Source organism: Pan paniscus, chromosome 6, assembly GCF_029289425.2.
Source record: "Pan paniscus chromosome 6, NHGRI_mPanPan1-v2.0_pri, whole genome shotgun sequence".
In the NCBI taxonomy this organism is placed as follows: Eukaryota; Metazoa; Chordata; class Mammalia; order Primates; family Hominidae; genus Pan; species Pan paniscus.
Genome location: NC_073255.2, coordinates 33,633,427 through 33,661,039, shown reverse-complemented (window position 1 = coordinate 33,661,039; position 27,613 = coordinate 33,633,427). Strand labels below are relative to the sequence as shown.

Genomic DNA, 27,613 nt, shown 5'->3' with positions numbered 1-27,613 from the left:
AGATGTTATAATTTATCCATCCTTTCAGCCATTTTGAAAAGCCATCTATAGTTGCCAAAAAGAAATATCTTCTGAAGGATGCAAGTCTGAATCCAGACTCTATCTTTATAGATTTAAACTTAGTCTTCCCCCCCACATTCTTTGGCAGCCTAATTTTTATAGCTGGTTTGATAAAATCAACATTACTGCCATGGGAGCAGGCCTACCAAAGTGGCTTGTTTTCAATGACTTTAAAAAGAGGGCCCATCGTTGCTCCAAATTTTTACAGTCTCTTAATAAACATACTTAGGTCTCAAAACACAAGGCAGGTTGACTTGATAAAAAATTATTTATGTTGGATAAGAGAATATGTAATGCAAAAGTAAAACGTGATCTAGTCATCAACCAGTTACCAGCCACATCAGCAAGTGTAAGATAAAGAACACTACAAAGCTCCAGGGATACACAGGGATGAGAGATAGGATAGAGATTAGAACTGGCTGCATTCAAAGTACAAACGTAGGATCATAACAATTTTTTTAACCAATAGTAATGGCTTTTGAAATTGCAAATGAGTGTGGAATGGGCATTAGAAAGACTCTCCTGGGAACTATGAGAATACTGAGTGGTCTAAATGTAAATGTAACAGATGGGATCGCCATTAGAACAGCGATCATTTCCCCCAATTATTTCTGTACCGATTACAAATATCATCTCCCACTGCCATGTGTCCAGTGACATGTCTTGGTACTGGTTTTAAAATACAGCTGCTTTGGCCGGGCGTGGTGGCTCATGCCTGTAATCCCAGCACTGTAGGAAGCTGAGGTGGGTGGATCATGACGAGGTCAAGAGTTCGAGACCAGCCTGGCAACATAGTGAAACCCCGTTTCTACTAAAAATACAAAAATTAGCCAGGCATGGTGGCATGTGCCTGTAGTCCCAGCTACTTGGGAGGCTAAGGCAGGAGAATAGCTTGAATCCAGGAGGCAGAGGTTGTGGTGAGCCGAGATCGCTCCACTGCACTCCAACCTGGGCAGCAGAGTGAGACTCAATCTCAAAAACAAAACAAAACAAAACAAAACAAAAAAAACAGCTGCTTTGGCTGCAGGAACAGGTGGAAGGGTTGGAATGTTCTGAGAATAGGAGGAAGATAGAAAAGAACAGGTCATCCATTCCAGAAATGTTTGTTGTGTGCCCATTGTGTGTCCACTGTTTTAGATCTTAGTGACAAATTTAAACAAAATAGGAAATACCTTTGCTCTTGTGGTGGCAACAAAAACAACAAATATAAATTATGGTAGGTGGTGCTAAACACTATAGAAAAGATAGTCTGGGCAAGGCAGACAAGTGATGTAATTTTGTATAGGAAGCTAAGAAAAGGCTTTACTGATAGGGAGATGCTAGAGGTAGTGAGCTATGCTGATATTGGGGTAAAGAATATTCTTCACAGGTTGTGAAAAGGCTCTCAGGTGGATGGTGCTTCTGAGGTTTGTGGAATTGCAAAGACATTAGTGAAGCTGGAGAGGGGGAGAGGGAAGAGAAATGACAGGAGATGAGCTCAGGCAATGAATGAGGTGGGGGTGGGTCACGTCGGGTTGTTACAGAACTTAAAGTGGGTGGTGGAAGAATTTTTGCTTTTACCTGATTTGAATGAAGTGAGAAGTCCTTGCAGAGTTTTTAGCAGTGAGGGGACGTGGTCTGACATCCATTTTCAAAGCCTCCCTCTGGTTGCCAGTTAGAAGATTATTGTAATAATCCAGGTGGGAGATGTTGATGGCTTGGTCAGGGCATAACTTTAAGATTGGTGCTACATGATGGTTGGATTCTGATCTTGCTGATGGATCAGATATCGAGTGTAAGAGGAAAAGGAGAATGACTAAAAAAAGAAAAAGAAATAAAAGCAAGAGGAGGAAGAAAGGAAGGGCAATATCTAAAGGAACACATAAAAGGACTAAGACTACCCTTAGGACTCCTCTGGAGATCAAGCAAAGAACCCCAGGATTTGATTGTCCGAGAAGCCAGCACGTTATTCTTGGTTCCTAGACATGGCTGAAACATGACCTTAGGCTGCCTTTATTTCTTGACTGTTAAAATCTGCTAATTCCAAACTCACTTAAAGTGAAATTAAGTTGTATGGCCAACCCACTGTGAATATGCTGGATTAGTGACCTCAGTTGGGAAGTTGGATGGAAGAGGCAGTGGGAATGTAGTGCTGGTCTGGGAAGGAGAAAATCTGATCTCCTTTTGTCCCTAGATAATGGTGACCCTGAAAAGGTAAGCCTTGGTTTATAAGTCATGAATGAGACTGTTATCGGAAAGGGGTCCCGGTCCAGACCCCAAGAGTGGGTTCTTGAGCTCCTGCAAGAAAGAATTCAGGGCAAATCCGTAAAGTGAAAGCAAGTTTATTAAGAAAGTAAAGGAAAGAAAGAATGGCTACTCCATAGACAGAGCAGCCCCGAGGGCTGCTGGTTGCCCGTTTTTGTGGTTATTTCTTGATGATATGCTAAACAAGGGGTGGATTATTCATGCCTCCCCTTTTTAGACCATATAGGGTAACTTCCTGTCGTTGCCATGGCATTCGTAAACTGTCATGGCGCTGGTGGGAGTGTAGCAGTGAGGACGACCAGAGGTCACTCTTGTCACCATCTTGGTTTTGGTGGGATTTAGCTGGCTTCATTACTGCAAACCGTTTTATCAGAAAGGTCTTTATGACCTGTATCTTGTGCCAACCTATCTCATCCACTGACTTAGAATGCCTTAACCTTCTGGGAATGCAGCCCAGCAGGTCTCAGCCTTATTTTACCCAGCTCCTATTCAAGATGGAGTTGCTCTGGTTCACATGCCTCTGACAAGACTATGTGAGGAATAGATGTCATTACCCCCAACCCCAAATTTCATCATACAAAGGTGACATATATTATTTGCATTTGAGTGCTTTATTATATTGGAATTGCAGTGATATTAACATTTGTACAAATGCACAAAATCTTGTCTCTTCTTGCTAGAAAGAGATGTAAAAATCTGACCTAGTTGAACAGTCTTAATGAACTCATTGTCCATTGGTAACAATAAATGTGTTCACGATGCAACAAAAAGCTTAACACAAAATTAAACATATTAAATGCTGCAGCAAGTATTTACATGTATGTACCCCTTTTTTTTCTCCTTCCAATAAGGAAGGTGGTTGCTTTACAAATAGACAAACAAACACAAATGCTTTGCTGTTTACAAATACAAAGAACCCCAAGTCCAGAACTTAAAGTGACAGCACCTTTTTGGGACTTCCTCAGTTAACACTTACTTTACACAGTGCTAAACTTTTTTCTTTTAATTATATTTTTGGACAATATTTATATTCCAATTGTCCTAGAACATTGTGTTTGAACTGAGCTATTTTTCTGGGCCTTTTCAGAGGATCCCAAACCCTATGTCCTCTCTAGAGAGAACATTTCAAGCTTATCTGTTCTCCAAGACAGTTCTCAAAGGCAACATTCCTTTCTCTATGAGGCAGATGTGATTTAGCAGAACTTAGAAGGGAAAAAGGTGAGTAGGTTGTATTTTCTACTGGCTGCTGGTTGGGAAGGGTCCTTTCTCTTAAACTCCCTCCACTCAACACAACTGATACCTTTCATTATCTCCTGTAGTGTCTGTGGCATTGGTATTCTAAAGGAGAAAACTAGAATCTAATGAGCTTATTGTGCATAAGATTTTAATGATGTATTTAAAGCTAATTTATTCAGCTTCCACATTCTCAGTCCTGAGGCTAAATTATTCTATTGTAAAAAATCCAATCCTATAAAGTTCTATAATATGAAGCTCAATGTAAGAATATCTTAAATGGCTTAGAAGGAGCTTTCTAGATCCTGGCTTCTAATGAGCTAGATATTGTAAGTTGGTCTAAATACAACAGTTGGTAATTATTGATTCCTTTCTGATGACAAGTTGGAAAGGTATCAGAGTGCCACTTAAGAGTATTAATCTTTTAACAAGTGTTGGCAATTTGGCCTTACCCCCCACTTCAGCTGTGGTTAAATAGTTTTTTTTAAAAATAGACAATTTATAAGGAAAAAAATATATAAACACTCTTTAAGCAATTTGGCTACAAGCATTACATCACTGGAAAACTCCACAAGAAATAGTAAAATATTTTGAATGGACATACACTTTTTCATTTTCACAACATGACGAGCTATGTTTTTTGTTTTTTAAATTTCTTTGTGTTTGTTTTGGTATTGAATTTTACTTGTAAGTTTATTGCTGCTGTGTCGTCTTATCCTACCTTAGATTATAATTGTGAAATAGAGGTGCTGTCCCTAATTATGTTACAAGGCAACATTGTATTTTTGAGACCTAGGAATGAAATCGATAGGGCCACTGTTCTTTCAGTGGCCTCAGAGAGTCTATGGCTAGGACAACAGTCAGATGTGCACCAGGGTGCACAAAAGAATAAGTCTCCTGGCTTATTCAGGACACTTTGGTTTGGAAGGTGAGAGAAAATTCTTAAGTATAGCTTAGCTGCTGCCTCACATCTGTTGCATAATATAACATTTTTAAAAAACATGCTATGAATAAAGGGATAAAGAGTATAAACCATATAGTGTACTGGCTCTTCTCCTTGGCATTCTTGTAGTAGGCTTCACCTAGGCTGATGTGAGACACAGGTCTCAGCTGTGCTACCAATGGACGCACATAAATGTACCTGGTGCAAATATCTGTAAAGTATTTTAAATGATGCCGCTCAGAGCCTTGGAGGAGGGGTGGGGAGTATTGTAAAGGAGAGCAAAGGCAAGTTTGAGGACAGAGAAGAGGTTAGAAAGAGAATAAGAGAAATACAAAGGGATCAAAAAGCTAAAGTGCAATTTTTAAATATAAATTATTTTAAAAGCAGAAAAGAGATTCTAAATTGCTACTGTTCGCATAGGCACGGTTTTATTCAAATTTAAATGGGTTGTTTCCTTTCCCTTCTCGATATACTGCATAATGGAGCTTGAATGGCTTAAAGCTACTGCATATTGTTCGGGAAGGGACAAAAAGCACTAAGGGAGCTGAATAGTGCAAGGCTTTCTAGGAAATTGGGGTGGGGTGGAGAGAGGCAGAGATGAAGCTGTTTTTACACTTCTACAAGAAAGCTGTTCCAGTTAGAGTTACTGATTCCCTTTAGCTGAACTCTGCTTCCTAAATGAAAGAGTTTACTTTAAAAATGAACACACAGAAATAAATGTTTAAAAAAAAAACTGTTCAGAATGTTGATTAAAAAATAACTCACAGAGCAATAAAAATCCTTGAAATGTCTATGCACAGAGATCTAAGCAAACATTTCCACCAAATGATGGAGAATAGCCATTCAAAACCCTGAAAAATGAAAATACACGTAACTATAGTAGTTTATTATGGACTAACACTTTAAAAACAAGTAGATCCTACAGAATACTGTTCAAATGGAATGTTTAAAAATAACATTTATTAATAAATATCTTATAAAATTCTAAATTAATAGATTCCTGTTCAAATTTTGCTTTGGTCCTTTGAATTCCACTGTATACACACATACATACATATATATTTTCTTAAATGGTTTTTCCTTTTTTTAACCAGAAAGAAACACATTCTATCCTAACTGGATGGCTAGTTTTATAGCAGTTACCGAGGCTTAAAACTCCCCAGCCAAAGGCTTGTCTGTTACCGCAGCTGGTTTATGATTTTAATGACAAACTCAACTTACACACTAAAGTTTACTTAACAGGCAACAACCGCCAGAACATTCACCGTCGACATCCCTCTATCAGAATACGCTCTCCATTTTGTTTCACTGACTACATAGGATCTGAAGAGTATTTGCTCTAAGTCACCCTAATTACTATAATATATACTGTGAGCACACAAGCTGCTTGTCTCCCACAGGCTGTGTTAAGACTGTGACTTGCATCCGTTGATGTGGCCGCAGGAGAGGGCTGAGTAGTAGTGTAACGGGAAAACACCCGACTTAACACTTGGCTTTCAAATTAGTACATTCATCCATGGCTGGGATTTTCACTCTACCTCTCCTGGCTTCGTGGATTGAGAAATGTGTCAAGGAGAAACAATTAAGATGTGGACACCTCCATTTAAGTGACAGTTTACCTGATAGAAATGCTCTCAGGTGTACTTATCTGAGTTGTTAACTCCCATCACATAAGGCAGGGGAGGCACTATAGACGTTCCCAGGGAGGCTGGCAGTGACTTCAGAGACAGATCTCGCCGATCAAGAAAACCACACACGAATGGGGAGAGGCAGTGTGACAGGATTTTCCCTCCTTAGGACAGGTGCTCTGCAGGCCGTGATGACTGATTCATGAACACATGGATGGGTGACCCAGTAACTGGCTGAGGGAGGAGAATGGAGTACAAAGATATTCTCCCAAACAGGCAAAAAGTGTAGGACAAGGAGGAGGGATTTTCAGGCAGATTGATTATTCTGTTGTCTGGTGACGGCTGGGCCTTTAGGTAAAAGACTTAATATTGATAAGCCAAGTGTTGGATTTGACCAATGTATCTTTCTGTTTGGAATTTCAAGAAGCACTGACAACTAGTTGGAATCTTTCATTTACTGTATTTCCATACCGTGAATGAACACACCTAAAGGCCCTGAGTAGAACAAGAAGACAGTTTATTCTAATTATATGTTGAGGCCGGTTTGCTAATGTGTGTGGTTGGTTTTCCTACTTAGCATAAAAAACAGACATAATTGAGCTATATATAATGCACATCAGTCAAACTGTCAAGTTGCTGAACGAAGAAAACTCAGGCAAGTTCTTAACTGCCGAGGCTTTCAGCCTAACAACTAAATATTTCAATCAAAAGGTGGAACAGAAGTAAACTAAACCATCATTGTAGTGACAGTCACTCCCTGGACATTCTGATATTACTAGTGGATTTTTTAAAAATCCATTTTATTAAGTGCTATGCATGCAGTAAAGAAAGAAAAATTTTTGTTTACTTAAAACAAAGCAAAACATAACATAAAAATTAAAAATTAAAAAACCCAACTAAACATTTTAATGCACTCTTTCTCCTTTTTGTGGGGGGGAGGGGAGACAGATAGATGGTCCTAGGAAAGAATTTTGAAATATGATTTTTGATTTCAAAACAGAGATATGAATGGTAACTTCTTTTTAAAGCTGAGTCTTAAACATTTCTTAGGAAGCCAGTCAGATTAAACCATTCAGCTGTTACTGTTGGAATTTAAAAAACAACAACTATGAATTCAGTATTTAAAATACTTGAAAATGATATGTTTGTCTAAAATATAATAGAAAATTATTCCATTTGCATTTTTTCTTTTTTTCTCTTTTCTTTTTTTGCTTTTTTTTTTTTTTGCTTTTGTTTTGATTCTTCAACCATATATCCAAGTCGTAAGTTTCACTGGACACTCAAAACCATCTTTTGAAAGCACTGCATACACGGAAAGATTGTTGATAAATATTGATTTAAAAAGTAAGTTATTAGATAAAACTGAAACTAGTTATATAAAAATCATGCTTCGAGACCCTCATATTTTCTTTTTTTCTCCAAAATAGATTCTTATACTATAGTGAGAGAAAAAAACACATCCTTCCCTTTTCTGAACTCTTATAAAAGCTACACCTTTTGTAAAATACTGTTCTTTTAAAACCCATGAACACACACACACACACACACACACACACACACACACATTAAGAGGTCAAGCATTCAAATGGAGATGAAACACCAGCACCTGCCTAGATTGCTAGAGAGAAACATTCACCCCTGTTATTTGTGAGATGTGATATTAAAACATTAGCACAGTAGAATGGCTTGTTTCAAGGAGGCACGACTGTGGTTCAGGGACTATCTGCTTTGTATCATGGGCGAGTTCACAAAAGTTGTTGAAAATAAATCAGAATAATTCAGAAGAGTGAAGTAGGCTGGGTGCAGTGGCTCACACCTATAATCCCAACACTTTGGGAGGAAGAAGTAGGATAGTTTGAGACCAGCCTGGGCAACATAAGACAGACCTCATCTTTTATTTTAAAATAAAAGTAAAAATAAATTAGCCAGGCATGGTTATGTGAACCTGTGGTCCCAGCTACTCAGGAGGCGGAGGTGGAAGGATAGCTTGAACTCGGAGGATGATGCTGCAGTGATCCGTGATGGCACCACTGCACTTCAGTCTGGGCAATAGGTGAGACTCTGTCTCAAAAGAGAAAAAAAAAGAGTGAAGTAGCCTGCGCCTCATCCATGGGGTTCCTTCAGCAGTCAAAGAGTGCTTAACTGTTGTGGGAAGGCTAAAAGTGCCCCTATGGAAACGCTGGGTTTTCTTTCTCTCTTTGTTTCTCCAGTAGTTAGTCTATTTTCACCCCCTAGAACAGCAAAGCCGGTTCCATAGGCTTAAGAAAAAAAAAAAAAAATCTTAGGCTATTAGCAGCTGATGTCTAAACAATGTAATCTGTGTAGTGAATAGAGCCCTTCTGAATTATTATGTAGTACATGGATTTTCAACGTTATAGACAGGCCGTATAAAACCAGTCGCAATCCAAGGGTGTCATGTTATAGCCCCACATCAAAATTTGGACTTTCGCAATCAAGGCTTACAAAGCTCCCTTCCCTAGTGTCTCCCCAGCTGGTATTCAACCGTGCTTCACTTATAACTAAACCACCTTTCATTTGCTCTGATTATTAAAAACATTAAATCAGGCACATTAAACATCTCCTGGTTACTATTTTGTGAAAAGCAAGAGTTGAATGAACTCCAGCTGTGGGTGAAGTGTAAGTGAAGCAATGGTTAGGTCCACGTTTTGGAGGTTTGCTTTTTTTTTTTTTTTTCTTTAAACATTATTTTCTTATTCACATGCAATGCTAAAGGGAAAAAAATAAAACAGAAGGAAGTCAAAATGAATAGTAAATAGGGAGCCTAAGAAAAAGTGGAAATGGAGAAGAAAACTGGGCATTAGCAAGTGGACCAAGAGGAGGAGAGGTGAAGAGATGCTCGGTGGTATTATTTGGACATCAATGGATCTTATAATATTTTATAGCAAGGAAAAAAAAGGTATGGGAAAGGCTGTGTGTTTATCTGGAATTCTGGTGACACCACAGCACAAACTCAACATGAGTTAAGATGTCAAAAGATTTCCTACCCAGTTACCTTGGATCTGTCTTACTTGACATCTAGGTATACCTCATTTTGGCTAAAAGCTGTGGTTTAACAAGATTCAATGTTTCAGGCAAAGGGTTGGACTGATAAGAATGAAACCATGGCTATATACAGAAAAGGTTCAGTTTATAAACAAGTAACTGGTACCAGAAAATTGGAGAAAAGCACCAAAGCGTTTCCCAAGCTGATAGATATTAATTGCATAACTCCCTTTTTTCTTATATAACTAAGTATAAAAGACAACATTTCCATAGTAACTATAAAAATGAAAGCCAGTCTTTGAAGAACTGAGGAGTCTTCCAGGTCTGAGTTAATTCTAAAAATGCCCTTAAAAGAAAGGACGCATGGTACGCTACAGCTCTTCTTGGAGGCCAGGTCTGATGGTGCATTTTAAAGAATCGGATTCAGGTCTGTTCTGTGAGTGGTGAGCTGGCTGAGGGTGGAGCTTCCTACCACCTCGCTGACCGATGAGGAAGTAGTGATGGTATTATGCTGGATGACTTGTTGCTGGGAGCAAGCTGGGACAGGACTAGCAGGAGGGCTACTCTCTGGACCTAGGGAGAAAAAAAAAGACAACACACACACATACACACACACCAATATAGGTCTTTTTTGTATGGACTTGTGGACTCCTCAGAGAAACGGTACTAGATATTTACTTGAAATAGAAGTTTCACACATTTTCTTCTGAAAGTTAATTTCAAAACTTTATTTTCAACTGTTGTCACAATGCTATGCCTTTCCAGTTTGTATCTACGAGCAAAGCCATGCTTTCTGTATCAGTAAAATGATTTGATGTGTTTCAGTCATGGATATGTGAACTTCCCCATCTTGTCTTTTTAAATAGCCATCCATATATCAAATGTGGAAAAATACTCACATGTGGTGGGAGAATCTGTGTTGCTCAATCTAAAAAATTATTTGAAAATAAATTGACCTTCAGCCATGAATCCCTGCTCCTCCCACCATCCCTACTCAACTATCATTTAACCAACTGGCATTCCAGATGCAGAAACTGGGGTCTGAAGGAAGGGATCATTTTACATATTGGTAAACTGAGGCCAGTCACTAACTTTTCAGCCCAGTGAGTAACATGCAGTGTTTCTGGAGGCACTGGACATGATTCACCCAAGGCCTGGTTCCCAGCCCACAGATTTCTGAAGGAGACTGCTAGGCCACTGGTACTTGGGCTTCAGCTGGCTCTTTTCTTACTGGCTGCAAAATCGGAATTTGGTATTTCTTTTGATACTTTGAAATGCTAGGGAAGGAGTAGCCAGAAATTATCAGGAGGTGGTGGGCATGGTGTTGCACAGGGGTCAGGAAAAAGGGATCCCCTTGGAAGAATAGTCTGGAAGCCACTCAAGAATTCTTGTATATCTGCCTGGAAGTACAATCTACACTTTACTTTTGCTCTTTCAATCAAATTCAGTGCAAACTTAGTGGCAAAAAATATTGGACACTAAAGAAAAGTGAAAAAGTCGGCGACTTACTTAGATATCCTTGTGATTCTTTCTGCATGGCTGTTATTGGGCAGTCTTTATGTGTTAACAACAACTGTTTCAGCTGGGCCACCTCATTTTTCAACATAGACACTTCATTCTAAAAGAGATGTATTAAAACCATGTTGAGAAGACCAGAGGATACAAACCCACAGCCCTGTGCACTTTCAACAACAAAACTGGCAAACTCTTCCATTATGTCTAAATGACATTAAGAATATTATTTAGTGTGGTTCGCCTGAAAGTTTGTAGCTTACCTTTAATTTGGCCCTCACATTTCCCAGGGGCTTTCTGAAGAGATTAGGTTTTAACTCAAGAGCTGAACCTTATTAAAAGGCTAGACCACACCCTTAGGTGATGGGAACCGAAGCCAGGTGAGAATCCTTACTCCACACTGACTGTGTGACCCTAGGTAGATTACATAACCCAGCTGAGCTCCAGCAACCTCGTTATAAGATGGGGATAAGAAGAGTACATTATTTGTGTTACTGTGAGGATTAAATACTGTAATAGATGGGAAACAGAACAATACCCAGCACATAATAAGCACTTAATACATTTAACTATCGTAACCTTCACAAGCTCAGGTTTACATCCAATTGAGAATGTGAATATGAGGCACGCATTGGGCAGAATTATGTGGTAGGATTTGTGGCTTCCACCTGAAATGCAATCAGAAGAAGCTGACTCATCTACCATCAGATTTTCCAAAAGAAGTCTGTGTTGCTCAATCTAAAAAGAATATCTGAAAATAAATTGACCTGCAGTCATGAATCCCTGCTCTCCCCACCATCTCCTACTCAATTACTGTTCATGGGATACTGTTGAGCAGAGCACATCCACCTGCCTGATGCCCACTGAGCAGGAGGCATGGAAGCACACAGTACACATGTTGGTCAGCTGCAGGTGGATGATGTCAGCTCAGGGTGGCAAGGAGGCAATGAAGTTTTGGGCCATGATTGAATTAATTTGATTGAGTTCATTGATTATTTGGTCAATCGGTCTATAAAATACTCTTTCCCCCCTCAATATCAGGATATTGTGGATGATGTGGGGTTTTCTTCTTATTTACTCATGTAAGTGCCTCGGATCTCTACTGTTAATATTAATTCACAAAGGCTAATGAACTTGGCACCCATTGTCTACAAATATAAACATAAAATAGATGGCAGCTCCGAGATGCTTCCACTTGATAAAAGTGAACGTAAATGTAGCACTATCTTGAATAAGCCATTTAAAAATTGTGATCAATAATATCCTCTCTTTGGTCAAGGTTTATTTGTGGCTGCCAGGCATTATACTTCACATGTAGGAGACTTAAAAAATGCATGCACACACAAAAGGACGATTAACATTGCTGTCATTAAGTTGTACCTACACTTTCAATATGAACTTGGCTTTTCAGCCATGTATTTATCACCTAGGAAAGTATGTTTGGGATTCTAGAAGTTGCTCTAAAAAAAATTGAAATCTGTTTTAAGGAATATCTCCCATTTCTAAATTTCTTGGTGAAATAAATTATAAGCAACCACATATTGAGTAATATTAATAACAAAATAAAAATAATAAAATAAAACAATGACAAAATAATAAAAATCTCATCTACAAATCTCATCTCATTCCCTTTCTCTTCCAAACTTTATTTTTACAAAATAAAAATGACTATTTGGGAAATTAGCCTTAATGATTAATAAATCACTTAATCAACAAGAAAATTGCTCTTACATCTCAGAACATACAAGAAGGCAAATTGTACCTCCCAACTCCAAATGAATGTGATTGATAAGGGGCTCTGTGGAAACCAAAAGTGACCCTGTCAATTCCAGGGTCAGTGGGATAACTTACAGGACAATTTATTTTAGCCTTAAACACTAACTTCTTCCTCTTTGACTTTACACCTATCTAAATTCAGATGGCCTTCCTTCTTTTTCTCAGTTCTCCTTCTGCTCATAATAGCACATATAAAAGAAAGTCACTTCTAGACCATCAAATGAAGGAAATCTCTGGTTAAAAAAAAACAACCAAACAAAAACCAAGAAAGGAAACAGAGATGTGTTTATGTGTGTGTGTGTGTGTGTGTGCGTGTATATATTTGCTTCAGAAGGAAATGTCATATTATTTGCATTTAGACTACAGAAATAACACTTTTCTGAAATCGAAACTGCTAGACACCTTGCCCCCTGAGTAGAAGCTCTCAGCTGCAGATAATGTAGACAATGGATCTTAGAAAATGGAATCAAGTTCTAATTTCTAGTGAATCCACACTTTTCTACCTAGAAAACAAACAAGAAAAGTATTAAAAACAAAACTGGGTTCTCTTGCTTTCTTATACTTTTGGAAGAAAAAACACCCCTGCCTGTGGCCATCTTGGAGAGGTTGAATTTAGTCTCCATTTCTTCCCCCACTATGTCCTGGGCAATGAAACCCTTTCTTGGCAGCATTCGATCTCCCAGGCACAAAGTGTTCATTGCCCCTTCCCTAAGAAAACACTCAATTCTATTCTCTGGGTTTCTACAGTTAGCAAAGAGCTAACTGCCTATGATATTTGGCATGCCCCAAACAGTTTCACAATAAATTTTTGCTTTCATAAGTCTGTTTTACTATAAAAAGAGCACTAGTCAGCACATGTGGTACCCTGGCCTATCACCAAAACCCCATACAAAGTATATGACTTTGGTGGCATTTAGTCTATGAACAGCAAAACACTTTATTAATAAAGCAATATGTTGTAAGTACAGAGACCAAAGGCCTGAGTGTTGTGAGGATCTGTAAAAATGCAGAACCCTGAGAATATTGAGACAACTGACCATCATTTAAAGATATATGTGAATATGAACATATTCTTTTTTCTTTTTTATTGTTATAGAGACAGGGTCTTGCTATTGTCGTCCAGGCTGGACTACAGTGGCACCATCATGGTTCACTGCAGCCTCTACCTCCTGGGCTCAAGCAATCCTCCCACCTCAGCCTTCTGAGTAGCAGGGACTAGAGACATGTGCCACAATGCCCACCTAATTTTAAAAAATGTTTTGCAAAGATGGGGTGTAGCTATTTTGCCCAGGCTGCTCTTGAACTCCTGGCCTCAAGTGATTCTCCAGCCTCAGCCTCCCCAAGTGCTGGGATTACAGGCATGAGCCACTGTGCCTGGCAGGACATATTTCTTAATGTAACATGTTAATACTTATTTAGCCATGTTATTGTGGGAAAATGAACACCAATTAATGTCCTCAGTAGAGAAGGGCAATCAGCTTCTTGTTTATCCATATACACATAACTATGATGCTTCAAGGACTAAATAAAGGCCTAATAACCACATAAGCCATAGAAATTCATGGGGCAGCATCCAGTAGGAAAAGGAACTCTCACTTGAGAGTTGAGAATAATAGGGTTTGAGTTCCCAAGCTGCCATGCCAACCAAGTATAAAACACGATGGTTGAACTACTTCCAGAAAGTTCCTTCCAGAAAGAATTTTTTTTTATTCTACAAGCAATTCTGTGTCACCTTCTATTGAGAAAGCAAATTACCCAATTATCTAATGAAAGAGTCCATCTTGACTTTTATTCATTACTTAGCTACTTTCAATATGCTCAAATATGCTTATAATTCAGGTCTTATCTTTCATAAGGGAGCCAATTCTAGCACCTCTTATGCTTCTAAATCTTAGTAGGGCAGATTCCAAAGCAACATTTATAGTTTCATTTTAGAGCAAAATTTTCTATGTCCATTTATGTGTCCATATTACTGAGAGAGCGTCTACGGAGCCTTCATTATATTTCACAAGGGGCCTTTGGCTTAAGAAATGTCAAGAATCACTGTCCTAGAGAAAGAAGAATGAATTGTGTGCTGTGCACATGCATAATCATCTTAAGGATTCCATAGTGAAAGACTGATTAGTGTAGGAAATGCACAAATACTAGACTATATTTTAAGTAAAAACGCTTTTCAAGGGAACGTAAGTGGAATCACCTTGAATTCATTTTGGAAGAGAACAACCAGATAGCAAATGTTTCAAAATGCATACAAGAAATCAAATGTGGCCTGGAAGTCTAGTAGGGAAATAAAAACCAGGCCTTCTGGAGGCATTTTCTTACTCTGAATTACCTTGCTTTATAAATTGAGGAAAATCACCATTTTGTATTCCCCGATGAAGGTTATAATCAGAGTTTTAGGTCTTAATATAAAAGTACTTTGTAAATACAAGGTATTAATAATATGTATTGATTGTCTGGTGGAAATCAACTCTTCATTTTTTCATTTTTCTAAACGAATTTGAGTTTGCTCCTCTAAAGCAGTTAGCTGTTTAGCGACTGTAAGATCCAGTTGGACTGATCTATTTTCAAACCCATAGTTTGCCTTGGGATGAAGCAGCACTCCACAGAGATATTCAATACTACAAAAACATACTTTCAGCAAGCACTCCAACAAGTCCCTAATAGCTACATTTGCAGTGTTCAGCTTTGGGGATGTCATTATTTATATGATAAATCCACAATGCTTTTTGGTGTAAGCAGTAGTTTGTGCCAAAAAAATAATTATCAAAATGGGCTCTACAATATACCCTCCCCCAGCTTTTTTGTTTTGGTAGATTAGCTGAGACCAGGTTTGGTTCACTCTGAAACAAAGAACTTTCAATTTGTCAAGCAACAGTTCCCATCTGGCCTATTCGCTTGCCAAGTCCCAGACCTGGGCTCATGTGTCCAAAATTTCAGCAGCAACTTAGACCATGTGTCTTTGCACTAAAAAAGAAAAGCAATTATTTCCATGGGTGACCAGATGATTTCCATATCCTCTACTGAACACAGACGTTCTACTGAGTACCACATCAGCAGTCGATGAATTTAGAGCTGATCTTAGTCACTTAGTATCAGAAAAAAGAACATGGATTTCTTTGGCTTACGGAGTTTCTAAAATAGAAGATCACAAATAAGTGGGTTAGGTCAACAGGAGACTTCCCTGAGTCCTCATTCTGCCACCTACTTGTTGTGTGACATTAGGGAAGACCCCCCATTTCCCTAACCTCAGTTTCTTTCTCCACAAAATGTCAGATTAGGTGGTTTCTAATATTTTCCCCAATTCCTATACCTTTTTTGACCTCTTGGGCAGAGATGTGTTGTGAGACTAGGAAATGAAGTCTGGGAGTTTGATTTTGTTTTCTTAGGTCTGGTTTTTCCAATCTGAAATGCTGCAGCCTAACTAGAGGGTTCTATGCTGGAAAACAACTCAAAAGTGGCAGCTGGCCATCCAGACCTTGGATATTCCATTTGGCTGGAGTTTGTTTGCTTAGCACCTTCCATTTCTGTTTACTTAAAATTTGGCTCACTGGTCCAGCCTCAAGAGAGACACCTTTTTCTTTTGACAAAGGTCCAGTGAGAGGGAAAGGGTCATTCAAAGGTAGCGGAATCTGCAGCATCCTCTCCAGCATCCCAGGGCCTGATGCAGGACACTCAGCTTCACAGAGAACACTGGGTGGTTGTGGCTTCTGTCCCTCCAAGGCAAAGCAGTGGTTGGAAAATATCAACAATTTAGTCTGTTCAGAGACTGTCCCTTTTTTGGGTACTGTTTTAACTACCAAAAGATATTGGTGCCTGTTACATGAACTCAGTAGGATTTTTTTTTTCTGGTTTTGGGAGCTAGAGCTCTAGTTTCTTTTTTTCCTTAGCCATTTGGCTCTAAAGAAATGTGAAAAAAAATCAGTGCATTAGGGTCTAGCAAAGGGTAAATTTACCTTGTATGTTTTGTAAAAGCAATCATAAATACGCATATGCCAAGTCACGAACACCTCTGGCCTCAAAGTCAGTGGACATCTTTACTTTCCTGGCTCTCTGCTATGATCCCTCCATGTTTGCATGCATTAGGATCATAGTCAATACCCTGAAGGAATTCTGCAAAGACTCATTTTAGTTAAAACTGATTTAAAGCCTTGGCAGCTGATATGTGCCAGCTGGCTATTTTTGGCTCCTTCATCTAAGCAGTGGTTTACAACTAAGGCTGACTTTGCCACCCAACCTCCCTTCCCAACCACCACCAGGGGACATTTGGCAATGTCTGGAGACTCTTTGGTTGTCATAGTTGGAAGATGTGCTCCTGACATATAGTGGGTAAAGGCCAAGGATGCTGCTAAATAGCCTGCAATACACAGGGCACAACAAAGAATGATCAAGCCTGGAAGTCAATAGGGCCAAGATTGAGAAAACCTACAGGTTTGCATCATCCTTCTGCAGACCTCAGAAATGGTGGCAAATTCCTGGGGTTCCCCCTACTTCAGTTATTGCAGAACCACTGCGGTAATATTTACTAGGTTCACATATACAAGAACTTTTATTTACTTAACATGTTTGTGTAAATTAACTCAATTTTGAATGATTTAGCCTTCTTACTAATATCTTTGAAACTGCAGATTTGATCTTCTAATTACATTTTTCAATACACATCAAAATTAAAATATGATTATTAATATTAAAAATGCTTGGCTGGGCATAGTGGCTCACACGTATAATCCCAACACTTTTGGAGGCCAAGGTGGGAGGGTTGCTTGAGCCTGGGAGTTTGAGACCAGCCTGGGCAACATAATAAGACCTTGTCTCTAGAGAAAAAAGAAAAAATTAGCCAGGCATGGTGGTGTGCACCTTGGGAGGCTGAGGTGGGAGGAACACTTGAGTCCAGGAGGTCAAGGTTGCAGTAAGCTGCCCTCCAGCCTGGGCAATGGAGTGAGGTCTGTCTTTTCTGAGACAGGTCTCAAAAAAGAAAAATGCTTAACCACATTCTACCTAAAAGTTTTTTAGATACTACTGTGCCTGTCAGATTCTACAAGTGGCTTTAAAGGTGGTTGAGTCCAGCCATTTCTCTGGTGGCTTGACTCCCTGCAATCACATCCTTGCCAAGTGGTCAAGCAGCCAATTCTTAGACACTCCAGCAATGAGGAATTCATTCATTTATTTAACAAATGGTTACTGAGTGTAGACACTATACTACAAACAGGGGAACCCATTCATTTATTCAACAAATAAGTTACTGAGTGTAGACACTACACTATAAACAGCAGATAGATAGATAGTGGGCGGAGGGAGTAGTAAGAGACAGTCCCAATCTTCCCGCAGCATACAAGTTAGTGGGGGAATCATTATCTATCTTATTTTCCTCACATCTGCTATATGTGTCCCAGTTTCTTTCTCATCATGTCTATCACAAAAAGAATGACACATTTAGGGGGAAAAATGAACATCCATAAATTATGAAATTCAGGCCCTCATACAACACATGCTTTCCTTATATACTTTCAATTTGTACACTGGAAGCCCCAAGCCATCTCCATTTAATGAAACTGAATATGCAAAGGCTTTGGGGTTTGGCACCCTAACTATTCCTTTCTAAGGATGCACAGAGAACTAGGTGTGGGAAGAAGATAAAAGTGACCTACCAATGCCTAGTCATTAACTCTTTTTATTTATTTATTTATTTATTTATTTATTTATTTATTTATTTGAGAGAGTCTCACCCTGTTGCCCAGGCTGGAGTACAGTGGTGCGATCTTGGCTCACTACAGCCTCTCCCTCCTGCATTCAAGCCATTCTCCTGCTTCAGCCTCCTGAGTAGCTGGGACTACAGGAATGCACCACCACACCCGGCAATTTTTTTGTGTGTTTTTAGTAGAGACGGGGTTTCTGCACCTTGGCCAGGCTGGTCTCAAACTCCTGACCTCAAGTGATCCAGCCACCTCCCAAAGTGATCAGCCTCCCAGAGTGCTGGGATTACAGGTGTAGGCCACTGTGCCCGGACCCCATGAACTCTTAAAATGCAGTCTCCCTATGTAGGGTAATTTCCTCCCTGCCCCACTCTGTTTGGCCATTCTGTCAGCTTCTGGAAGCACTGGAGTATAATCCACAACTCTTAATGCTATCCCTGGACTGTGGGTTGCATACATGTCTATTTACTTGCCTTTTTTTTTTCTGCTGATAAATAGTGCACATATTTTTAATATTAGAACAAATGCTCTGAACTGCATCATTATAATCTATAAAGTCTATTGGAGAAGCCTGGGTACTAGAGTTTCTTCCTTCCCTCTTAGACACTCCCAGACACTTCTGGGCCTCATTATAAAATCTCCCCAGTTAAGACATTCATAAAAAGCAAAAATTAAGCAAGATCCAAATCTTGGTGAGTTGGCAAATGAGATGAAAACATGCCTTTTCTTTCAGAGATACATAATGACCATCAACCTTTCTTTCTTCCATGAAACAAAAATAGAGATAATCAAGTATAAGCCAAGGCAACCCCCTCAACCTAGTGAATATAATTAATGAAAAGCTCCTTTTCAGTTGAAGGTTTATTATGGGCCAGGCACTGGGCAACTGCTTTGGAGACATTAGTTTGTTTATTGCTCCTAACGTAACAACTCTATAAAGTTATTATTCCCATTCTGTAGAGGAAGAAACTGAGAGCCAGAGAGTTAAGCCTAGCAAGTAATTGGTGAACCATGGTTTGGATCTCTGTCGGATTAAAGCCTGTTCTCCCACCCCTACAACTTAGTGGGGTAGGTCCCCCCTTCTCAGAGCTTTGTGGGCAAATTGATTGAAAACTGAATGGTTAATTTTGTTTTGTAGGGTGTCCTGGAATTAAAAAAACTCGAGGAGTGGGGCTGCGGCTCCTCTGTGGACTAAGTGTGTGGTATCACTGCTTAGGTCAACAAGTGCCTGTCAGGGCCAGAAATGCCCGTGGAGCAGAGGGCCTTTGAGTCCCGGGGAAAGACACCGTGGGCTGCACCTGAAGCTGCATGTTTGTCTGGGTGAGTTCTTCTGCTTTCTTTTCCAATGACATCACCCAGACCTTCCTCTTCTGTCTGCAGCGGGTGGCAGCTGCCCGGTTCCGTTCCAGAAATTTCCGCCGCCTCTCGTCCGGATCCTCGTCTACCACCCTTCGCCGGCGCCCCCCTGTGGGCTGGGGTGGCTGTATTGTCTGGGTTGGCTGCATCTGTTGTGTTGCTGGTGAAACCTGCTGGGACAGAGAGGGAGGAGGTGATGGGGATAGGGAAGGACGTGTTAGGTAAGGGAAGAAACCCAAGCTGATGTTAAAAAGCCAAGCACAGAAAGTCTATCGTTTCAGTCAGCATATGAGACTTGCCTCCTATGAATGAAACAGATGATGAAATCACACTCATGAAAGAAAAGGAAAAGCATCACTGACCTATATTCTATGATGTGTTGGCAAGATATAGGAATGACTCGTGAAAAGATGTAGTCAGATGGATTTTTCCCTGACAGGCATTTGGCCGAATCATGGTAGAGGAAACATTTATTTTTTTCCTTCAACTATTAAAAATGTTTTACTGACGGTGTGTTTAAAAACTTTAAAGTAAGGGCCAGGTGTGGCGGGAGGATCACTTGAGGCCAGGAGTTTGAGACCAGCCTAGGTAACATAGCAAGACCCTGTCTCTACAAAAAAAAAAAAAAAAAAAAAAAAAAAAGGAAAAATTAGCCAGGCATGGTGGCGCATGCCTGTAGTCCTAGCTACTCTTGCTTGAGCCCAGGAGGTTGAGGTTGCCATGAGCTATGATCGTGCCACTGCACTCCAGCCTGGGCAACAGAGCAAGACCTTGTCTCTAAAACAAAAACAAAAACAAAAACAAATGAACAACTTTAAAATAGCCAATGTATGGCTACAGGGTGAAAACAGAAAGGTCAGGGTTATTATCACAATATGGATGACTCATCTGTCATCTGCAGAAAACCTCTGAGCAGGTTGTGGGCTCCTTTCATTCTAATAGTGGTAAAATTGTGTTCCTAACATACCTCTGGGACATCGTTGCCACTGTGACTCCTATGAAAAGAAGCCCATGAAGCCAGGAAAGCAGATGAAATCCTATTTTGACTATTACACAGTTCTTAATGCAGAGGACTAGCTGGACCTGCACACTCCAGCCGGGCCTGCCTGCCCCTCAGAGCGCTCACCAGGGTGAAAGGAGATCCAGGAGAGCTTTCTAGGTGATTGGGATGCTGGGCCTTTGAAAGCATTAAATTGATGCCTGAAGCAGCACTGAGCCCTGTCATACTCTGTGTGTGTGAGATAGTGAGAGTTGCTTGTGCATTACCATACAGTTACATTAGAAGGAAATCCTGAGTGGCAAAGCACTTTATTAAAAAGTTTTACTATGCTTATAGAGTCCTTGCAAGGTCTGTGTGGGACTCAGCAACATCTAGGGCTTGGAGACCCCCACACATAGAGCTTTATTTCTATTCATAAGGCAGACACACAGCACCTTGTGAAATTTCTACGCCTGACTCTTTATATGTCTGGACACCTAATGCTTTCCCTCATGCACTTCACTCCTTCCTCCTTCTTCATTCTCAATAAAAGGTGTTTTTTTTTTTTCCTCTCCCATTTCTCAGTCACTCAGGTTTATGACGGTAATACCTATAAAGTTGTTTTACAAGAGACATTTAACCTGCAGAAATAACAGGCCAAAAGTTTTAAAAATGAAGCTCAACAATCTTTTCTACCACATTCCAGCACTATGATTGAAATCAATCAGAATGACTGTAATTGCACTAATAATGGCTACTGGTTGACATCAGTTGACTGATGGTGATGTATTTTCATCCAAAACTCTATCAAACCGTCTATGACTAACTGTAAAAGAATCAGGCCCAGGGTTGAGGTTGAACTGCATCTTAGTAATTTTATGCAAAGCAAAGACATTTTCTTTTTTTCTTGAGACGGAGTCTCTCTCTGTCGCCCAGCCTGGAGTGCAGTGGCGCGATTTCGGTTCACTGCAACCTTTGCTGCCCAGGTTCAAGCGATTCTCCTGCCTCAGCCTCCCAAGTAGCTGGGATTACAGGTGCCTGCCACCATGCCTGGCTAATTTTTGTAGTTTTTTAGTAGAGACAGGGTTTCACCATCTTGGCCAGGCAGGTCTTGAACTCCTGACCTCGTGATCCACCCGCCTCAGCCTCCCAAAGTGCTGAGATTACAGGCGTGAGCCACCGCACCAGGCCAGGAAAGACATTTCCTAGAACTGTTTGTTGGTGACTATTTTCCTCCCGATTATACAGGAATAACAAAATTAATTAACTGTCTAAGGTCTTACTCATCAGAGTTGCTAGTGAAGGCGTCATCCTTGTTATTGGCAGGGGCTTAGCACTTGTCATTCCAGATGCTAATTCCTGAGCTAACTACTGCAAAGAAAAGCATTAAGAGGGAATGTGCTAACTGCTCGGATATTTTTGCCTTTAACTGTTTCCTTTTGTGAATTATAATCTCTTATTGCCAGCCCCAGACAAAACCCTCAAATAGGAAAAAATTGATTTTTAATCTCCATTGCAGGGACTTATCTTTCAATTCTGTATCCTCCTACCCTAAGTTTAATCAACCTGTAACCCATGATACTTTTCCTGTGCCTTCACCCAAAGGCATAAGTGACGTGGTTTCAGGTGTAATGTAGGTTCAGGATTGATTAAGAGAAATTCCTTGAAACCAGCACTCTACAATCACATCCTTACATGCAGGAGGAGCACAAGAAGCCAGGAGAAAATGCAAATACAACCCTAAAACCAGAATTTGTATACCTGGTAATTATTGTTGCTTGTAATTTTATTTTTAGAGCAGAATTCTCTTGGCATAGATGCTCTGAAAATTTTGATCAAAAGTAATAAATTATAATTTCAAAAAGGCAGATTTTATTCCAAATCATCTTAGAATCTCAGAGTTCAAAGGATTCTATTCCTACTTTCAGATAATCATACAATTAAGCAAAATGGCAAGATCTCAGTAATCAGCCAAGTTAATACAATTTAAGAGTGGTATTTTGGGATACTGCCTAAATGATCTGGTTCAAATTTTAGCAAGACCAACCTGGGTTCTTTCTTTTTAGCATACAGTTAAAAAAAGCAACTGTTCATGAAGCTAATTACAATAGCAATTAACTAATTGCATATACTATTGGCCACTTACTGACTTGAAACAGAGGGCAATTGGCTAATTGGTAATTAGCTAGTGAATGGCTTTTATATTCAAAGAATTGTTATATAACTTGCTCTGTGAAATAACTTGCCCACAAAGGCAACCAAACCTTGATGTTCTCGTTTCCTTATAAATTAAGTACAAATGTGAATCAATTTGCCCATCATTGACTTTGTAGTTTTTTTTTTTCTTTCTAAATACATGTTCTAGTATGGCGTTTGACTAAAAATGTGACTAAAAATGTTCTCTGGATAGCATTTGATTGCTATACAATTTGCTAAACTTCTACTGGTTTGGAATAACATATTTTGAACACTGTGTCAAGGGCTTTACAGAGATTCTCTTATTTAATACTCATAAGAGCCTAGGAGTTTAGTCTACTATTACCCAGCCCCATTTTACAGATGGGAAAACTGAGGGGTAGAGAGGTTGTTTCTGTTCACAATCACACAGTGAGGAAGGCAGGAAAAAAATTAAGGTTATCTCATTCTAATGCTCAATTCTTATTCACAATGTAGAACACCTCTAAGAACCTTGCAAAAGACAGTTTATCTAATGAATAGCTTCGAGAGTTGCTTGTGCCTGACCCATTCTGTGGATGGCTGTCCAGGTTTGGTGCATGTTAATGGAGGGGGGCTCAAGAGTTCAAAAAGCTGCCGGGTATAAAGTCTCGTCTCCAGAGGCAGATGACAGAGGAGACAGTGAATAAGTGTTTTTTGGCGGTTCCATGCTTCCGACACCCTTCTGATCCAGCTGGTTGGAAGCTGGCAGTGTGGACTGGGTGGAGGGTATGGATGAAAGTCATTCTGCTTGAGGATCCAAAGTGTCTAGGCCCAGCCATGCTCCTGGACATGCCCTTCATCCACTTACTAAAACTCACTCCAGTACAGGACTCGCCTCTCTTCTTGGCCGTGGGTGACATAATGTCTGCCTGGTCCCCCAACCCTCTTTCAGTTTTGTCTAAATGCTGGCTTTCTTTGCAGCCACTCCTGGTGACTCTCCCCCACTGGGATTTGGCCTTTCTCTTGGTCTGATCATCTACAGAACTTGGCTCTCTTTCTGTTCCCTCCAACGCATTTCTCATTCAGGGGGATGAATCACCTCTCTTCACCATTTACACAGCACCTTACGCCCTAGCATCCATGATGGAGCTTCTTTGTCTGCCTTGAATTGTTACTCTTTAGATTTTTAACATTCACTGTTACTCAGAAGATTGCCTGTTGTATTTAACTTCCATTTTACAGGTGACAAAATTGAGTCTCTATGATGTTTTAAAACATAGCAGCTAGAACCAGGGTTAGAATTAACTCGTTTTTCTCATTCTTAATTCACATCTTTCTTCACAAGCTTAAATTCTTCCTAATCCATTGATTCATATTACTTTTGAGAGGGGCTAACTTTCTGACACACTGCAAAAATAGATTTTGGAGAACTTAAAGTTTATGCTTGCCCTTAGAGACTAGACCTGATATTATTTAGTATATTATTTATAGAAATTATGATCTGATAGGGTCTTATGGGTAAGGCTTGCCTCCTAGGAGATAAACAGAGCCCCTAGAATGTGAGATAGAACACCTGGGCTTGTCAAACAAGATTGCTGCAAATGACCCCAGCATTAGAGCTTGCACTGTTAAGAAGGAGAATAAGAAGGGGAAAGAGATCACGGAAAAGGTCTACCTGTGCTTGGTTGCCGGTGTGCAGGGGCGGATGTGGCGAGGTCTGGTGATGTGCTGGGTGTGCATGAAGGTGGGAGTGGGAGTGGTGATGTGGATGGTTCTGCTGGTGATGGGGTTGAGGGTGAGGATGGTGTGCTGGGTGCTGGTGCTGGTGTGGGTAAGGGTGATGGGGTGGCAGTGTCTGGTGCTGATGCGGGTGCGAGTGCATGTGATGGTGTGGCGTCTGGTCCTGCCGGGAGCCCATCATCTCCATCATGTGTCCCATGGTGTTCATGTTCCCATTTGACATGGCAGCAGGGTGGTGAGTCAATGCAGCCTTCAACCTCTGAAACAGAACAAAAGGGAGGGGAGAGAACAACTGAAGTCAGTCATGTACATGATAGAGATTTAAAAGCAAAATGACTCACATTTTCAATTCTATATTTTACGATGCTATTGTTAATGTTTCCTACCAGTAGCTATCTTGCTACCAGTACAAGATAGCTTTTATATTAATTTCATATTTTCTTATATATCATGGTCAGTAGGAGGGTCAATGTCAGCCAAATAGGTTAATTCAACTGTCAAAGCCAATGGGCAGGATATCCTATCAAGAATTACACATTCTACTAAAAGGTATTTCCTATGATCCAATCATGCATTATATCATATCTACAACTGAATGCAAGCATACACCAAAGAGCACCATTCAATATGGTGATACCACTGAACAAAGAGCCTCCATCTGGTGTGCCACTGTATTTAATTTTTTTTTTTTTTTTTTTGAGATACAGTCTCGCTCTGTCGCTGAGGCTGGAGTGCAGTGGTGTGATCTCGGCTCACTGCAACCTCCGCCTCCCAGCTTCAAGCAATTCTCTGCCTCAGCCTTCTGAGTAGCTGGGATTACAGGCACCTGCCACCATGCCCAGCTAATTTTTGTATTTTTAGTAGAGATGGGGTTTCGTCATCTTGGCCAGGCTGGTCTTGAACTCCTGACCTCGTGATCCATCTGCCTCGGCCTCCTAAAGTGCTGGGATTACAGGCGTGAGCCACCGTGCCCGGCCAGCCACTGTATTTTGTAAGAGTCACAAGAACAAATGCTCTTGCCTCTCAAAATATTTCTCAGACACAGAGAATAAATAATTTCAAATTTTAAAAAGTAGAGAACTAATCTGATTTTAGGGCTTAAAATTAGAGTTAGTAATTTACAAGCTTCGGAGGTAATGTGTAGGTCTTTTCTGTTACCAAGATTTTTCTTATGGTCCCTTCCAATACTCTTAATTTTTCTCACTCAATAGCTTTCTTTTGACTTTGAGAAGGGAGTGAGGAAAATAGAAGAATATGAAGTATTGCACCTCCTTTGATGGCCACATCAACTGGCCAGATATATTTCTAACACAAAAGCATTATCCATTCATAAGCAGACATGCACATAAATAACTTGTACCTGAGTCTAAAGGAGGGGTCAGCAAACTTTTTCTATAAAGAGTCAGATAGTCAATATTTTCTTCTCTTATCTTCTGTGTCACAACTACTCAACTCTGATACTGTGGTGCAAAAGCAGCTGCAGACAATGTATAAATGAATGAATCTGCTATGTTCTGATACAACTTCAGGGACAGGAAATCTGAATTTCATATAATTTTTACATGTCAGAAATGTTATTCTACTTTTGATTTTTTTCCCCAGTCACTTAAAACTTGAAAACCATTCTTAGCTCATACACTGGACAAAATTAGGCAGCGGGCCAGATTTGGCCCTTGGGCCATCATTTGCTAACCCCGTTCTAAAGATTCAGTTGATAATCAGCTTAGTCCCAGTTTCTTCAAAATTGTTTCTTCTGTGACACAGTCAATTATCATCATATCCCGAGGGGCATAATGTGCTAAGGACTGTATAATGCAGTTACTCGTTGGAAATATATCTTATGCAGAGATGATTGTCTAATTGGCAAGCTCCCATTGGCTTCATGAAGTATTCACCAGGGGACTGAAAGTTCTTTCCAGATTTGTGTTCTTATCTGATTCATGATAGTGGTGTATAATTGCTGGGCAAGGAAACAGTTGTATTTAAATGATGATCAAAGCTACCATGCTCTAACACTGTACAATATTAATGATTCTCAACCAGTTACATACACTATTGAAAAATACCAATTCAATTAATCAAAATCCTTAATTAAACATAAAGAGCCTCTACCTGCTAAGAACGAAAATAAATAAAAAACAAGAGGAAAGGATGGTAGACTGTATGTTAATATGCGGTCATCATTTAAAATATTTTCGTCATCCTGATTCGGTAGCCACATAGTCTACTTCTCACCTCTTTCATGAGCAAAAGATACTGCACAACAGCTACTGACCTTCATAATCCTGAAGAAGTTCAGCATCCTAAATGTCTGGGAAAGATTAGATGCTGGGTACTGTGTTTCCTCCTTTTTTTTTTTTTTTAGATGGAGTCTCGCTGTGTTGCCAGGCTGGAGTGCAGTGGCAAGATCTCACTGCAACCTCTGCCTCCCGGGTTCAAGCGATTCTCCTGCCTCAGCCTCCCGAGTAGCTGGGACTACAGGCGTGTGCCACCATGCCCAGCTAATTTTTGTATTTTTAGTAGAGACAGGGTTTCACCATGTTGGCTGTGATGGTCTCCATCTTTTGACCTCGTGATCCACCTGCCTCGGCCTCCCAAAGAGCTGGGATTACAGGCGTGAGCCACCACACCCGGCCATATTTACTTCTAAACAGAAAAGTGAACTAACACTTCTCATCTCCAATTTTGAGCAATGATTTCATTGTTTTTATAAAAATGCTTATTATAAAAATTTAAGCAATGCTTTGCAATGAAGTCAGCAACAATGAAGCCAAATGCGTTGTTTATATCTGGTGGGTGAACAGCATTCCAGACAACTCTATATATGTATATGGAGAGATGAAAGAATAACTAGAATAATTTTGTAACTGTGGAATTAAAATAGCATGTAATTTTAAAAACTTTTATTTGACTATGGCACAGCAAAGAAATGAAAATCTGGGGTATTGCTGGGTTTTAGATACATGTTTCTTTACCCCCAGGGGAAGTTTTTGGATGATACTTCCGAATTTAAGGATGAAAAAATATGAAAAGAGGTTATGTTGAAATCATCATGCCTTTTTACAAAAATGACATGATGGAAAGTATGGACTTTCTAAACTATTCCTTGTAATTTCATCACTATGAAAGTATACTTTTTATAATAAAAAATCAATTACTACAAAAATATTAGATAAGTAAAAGCCACTTGCCTAGCCTTCTCCCCTAAACCCCAGTCCTGTTCCTCAGATGTAACACCACATATCCTCAGACATTTGCTTTGCACAAACTCAAGCTGTTTTAATACATA

The 27,613-nt window shown here is 39.9% G+C and overlaps 1 protein-coding gene across 4 annotated transcripts in view; it reads right to left on the bottom strand.

The window, feature by feature from the left end:
- Window positions 1-2,876: 2,876 nt before the first annotated feature.
- CREB5 (cAMP responsive element binding protein 5) overlaps window positions 2,877-27,613 on the bottom strand; it is a 416,278-nt gene continuing 391,541 nt past the window's right edge. For all 4 annotated transcript variants that reach the window (XM_008960013.5, XM_063606199.1, XM_034963847.3 and 1 more), the window contains 4 exons: window positions 24,260-24,583; window positions 19,391-19,618; window positions 10,621-10,729; window positions 2,877-9,684 (listed from right to left, as the gene is read on the bottom strand). In XM_008960013.5, coding sequence (XP_008958261.1) covers window positions 9,521-9,684; window positions 10,621-10,729; window positions 19,391-19,618; window positions 24,260-24,583 — 825 coding nt within the window. In that variant the 3' untranslated portion in view covers window positions 2,877-9,520. The remainder of the gene's footprint in view (window positions 9,685-10,620; window positions 10,730-19,390; window positions 19,619-24,259; window positions 24,584-27,613) is intronic.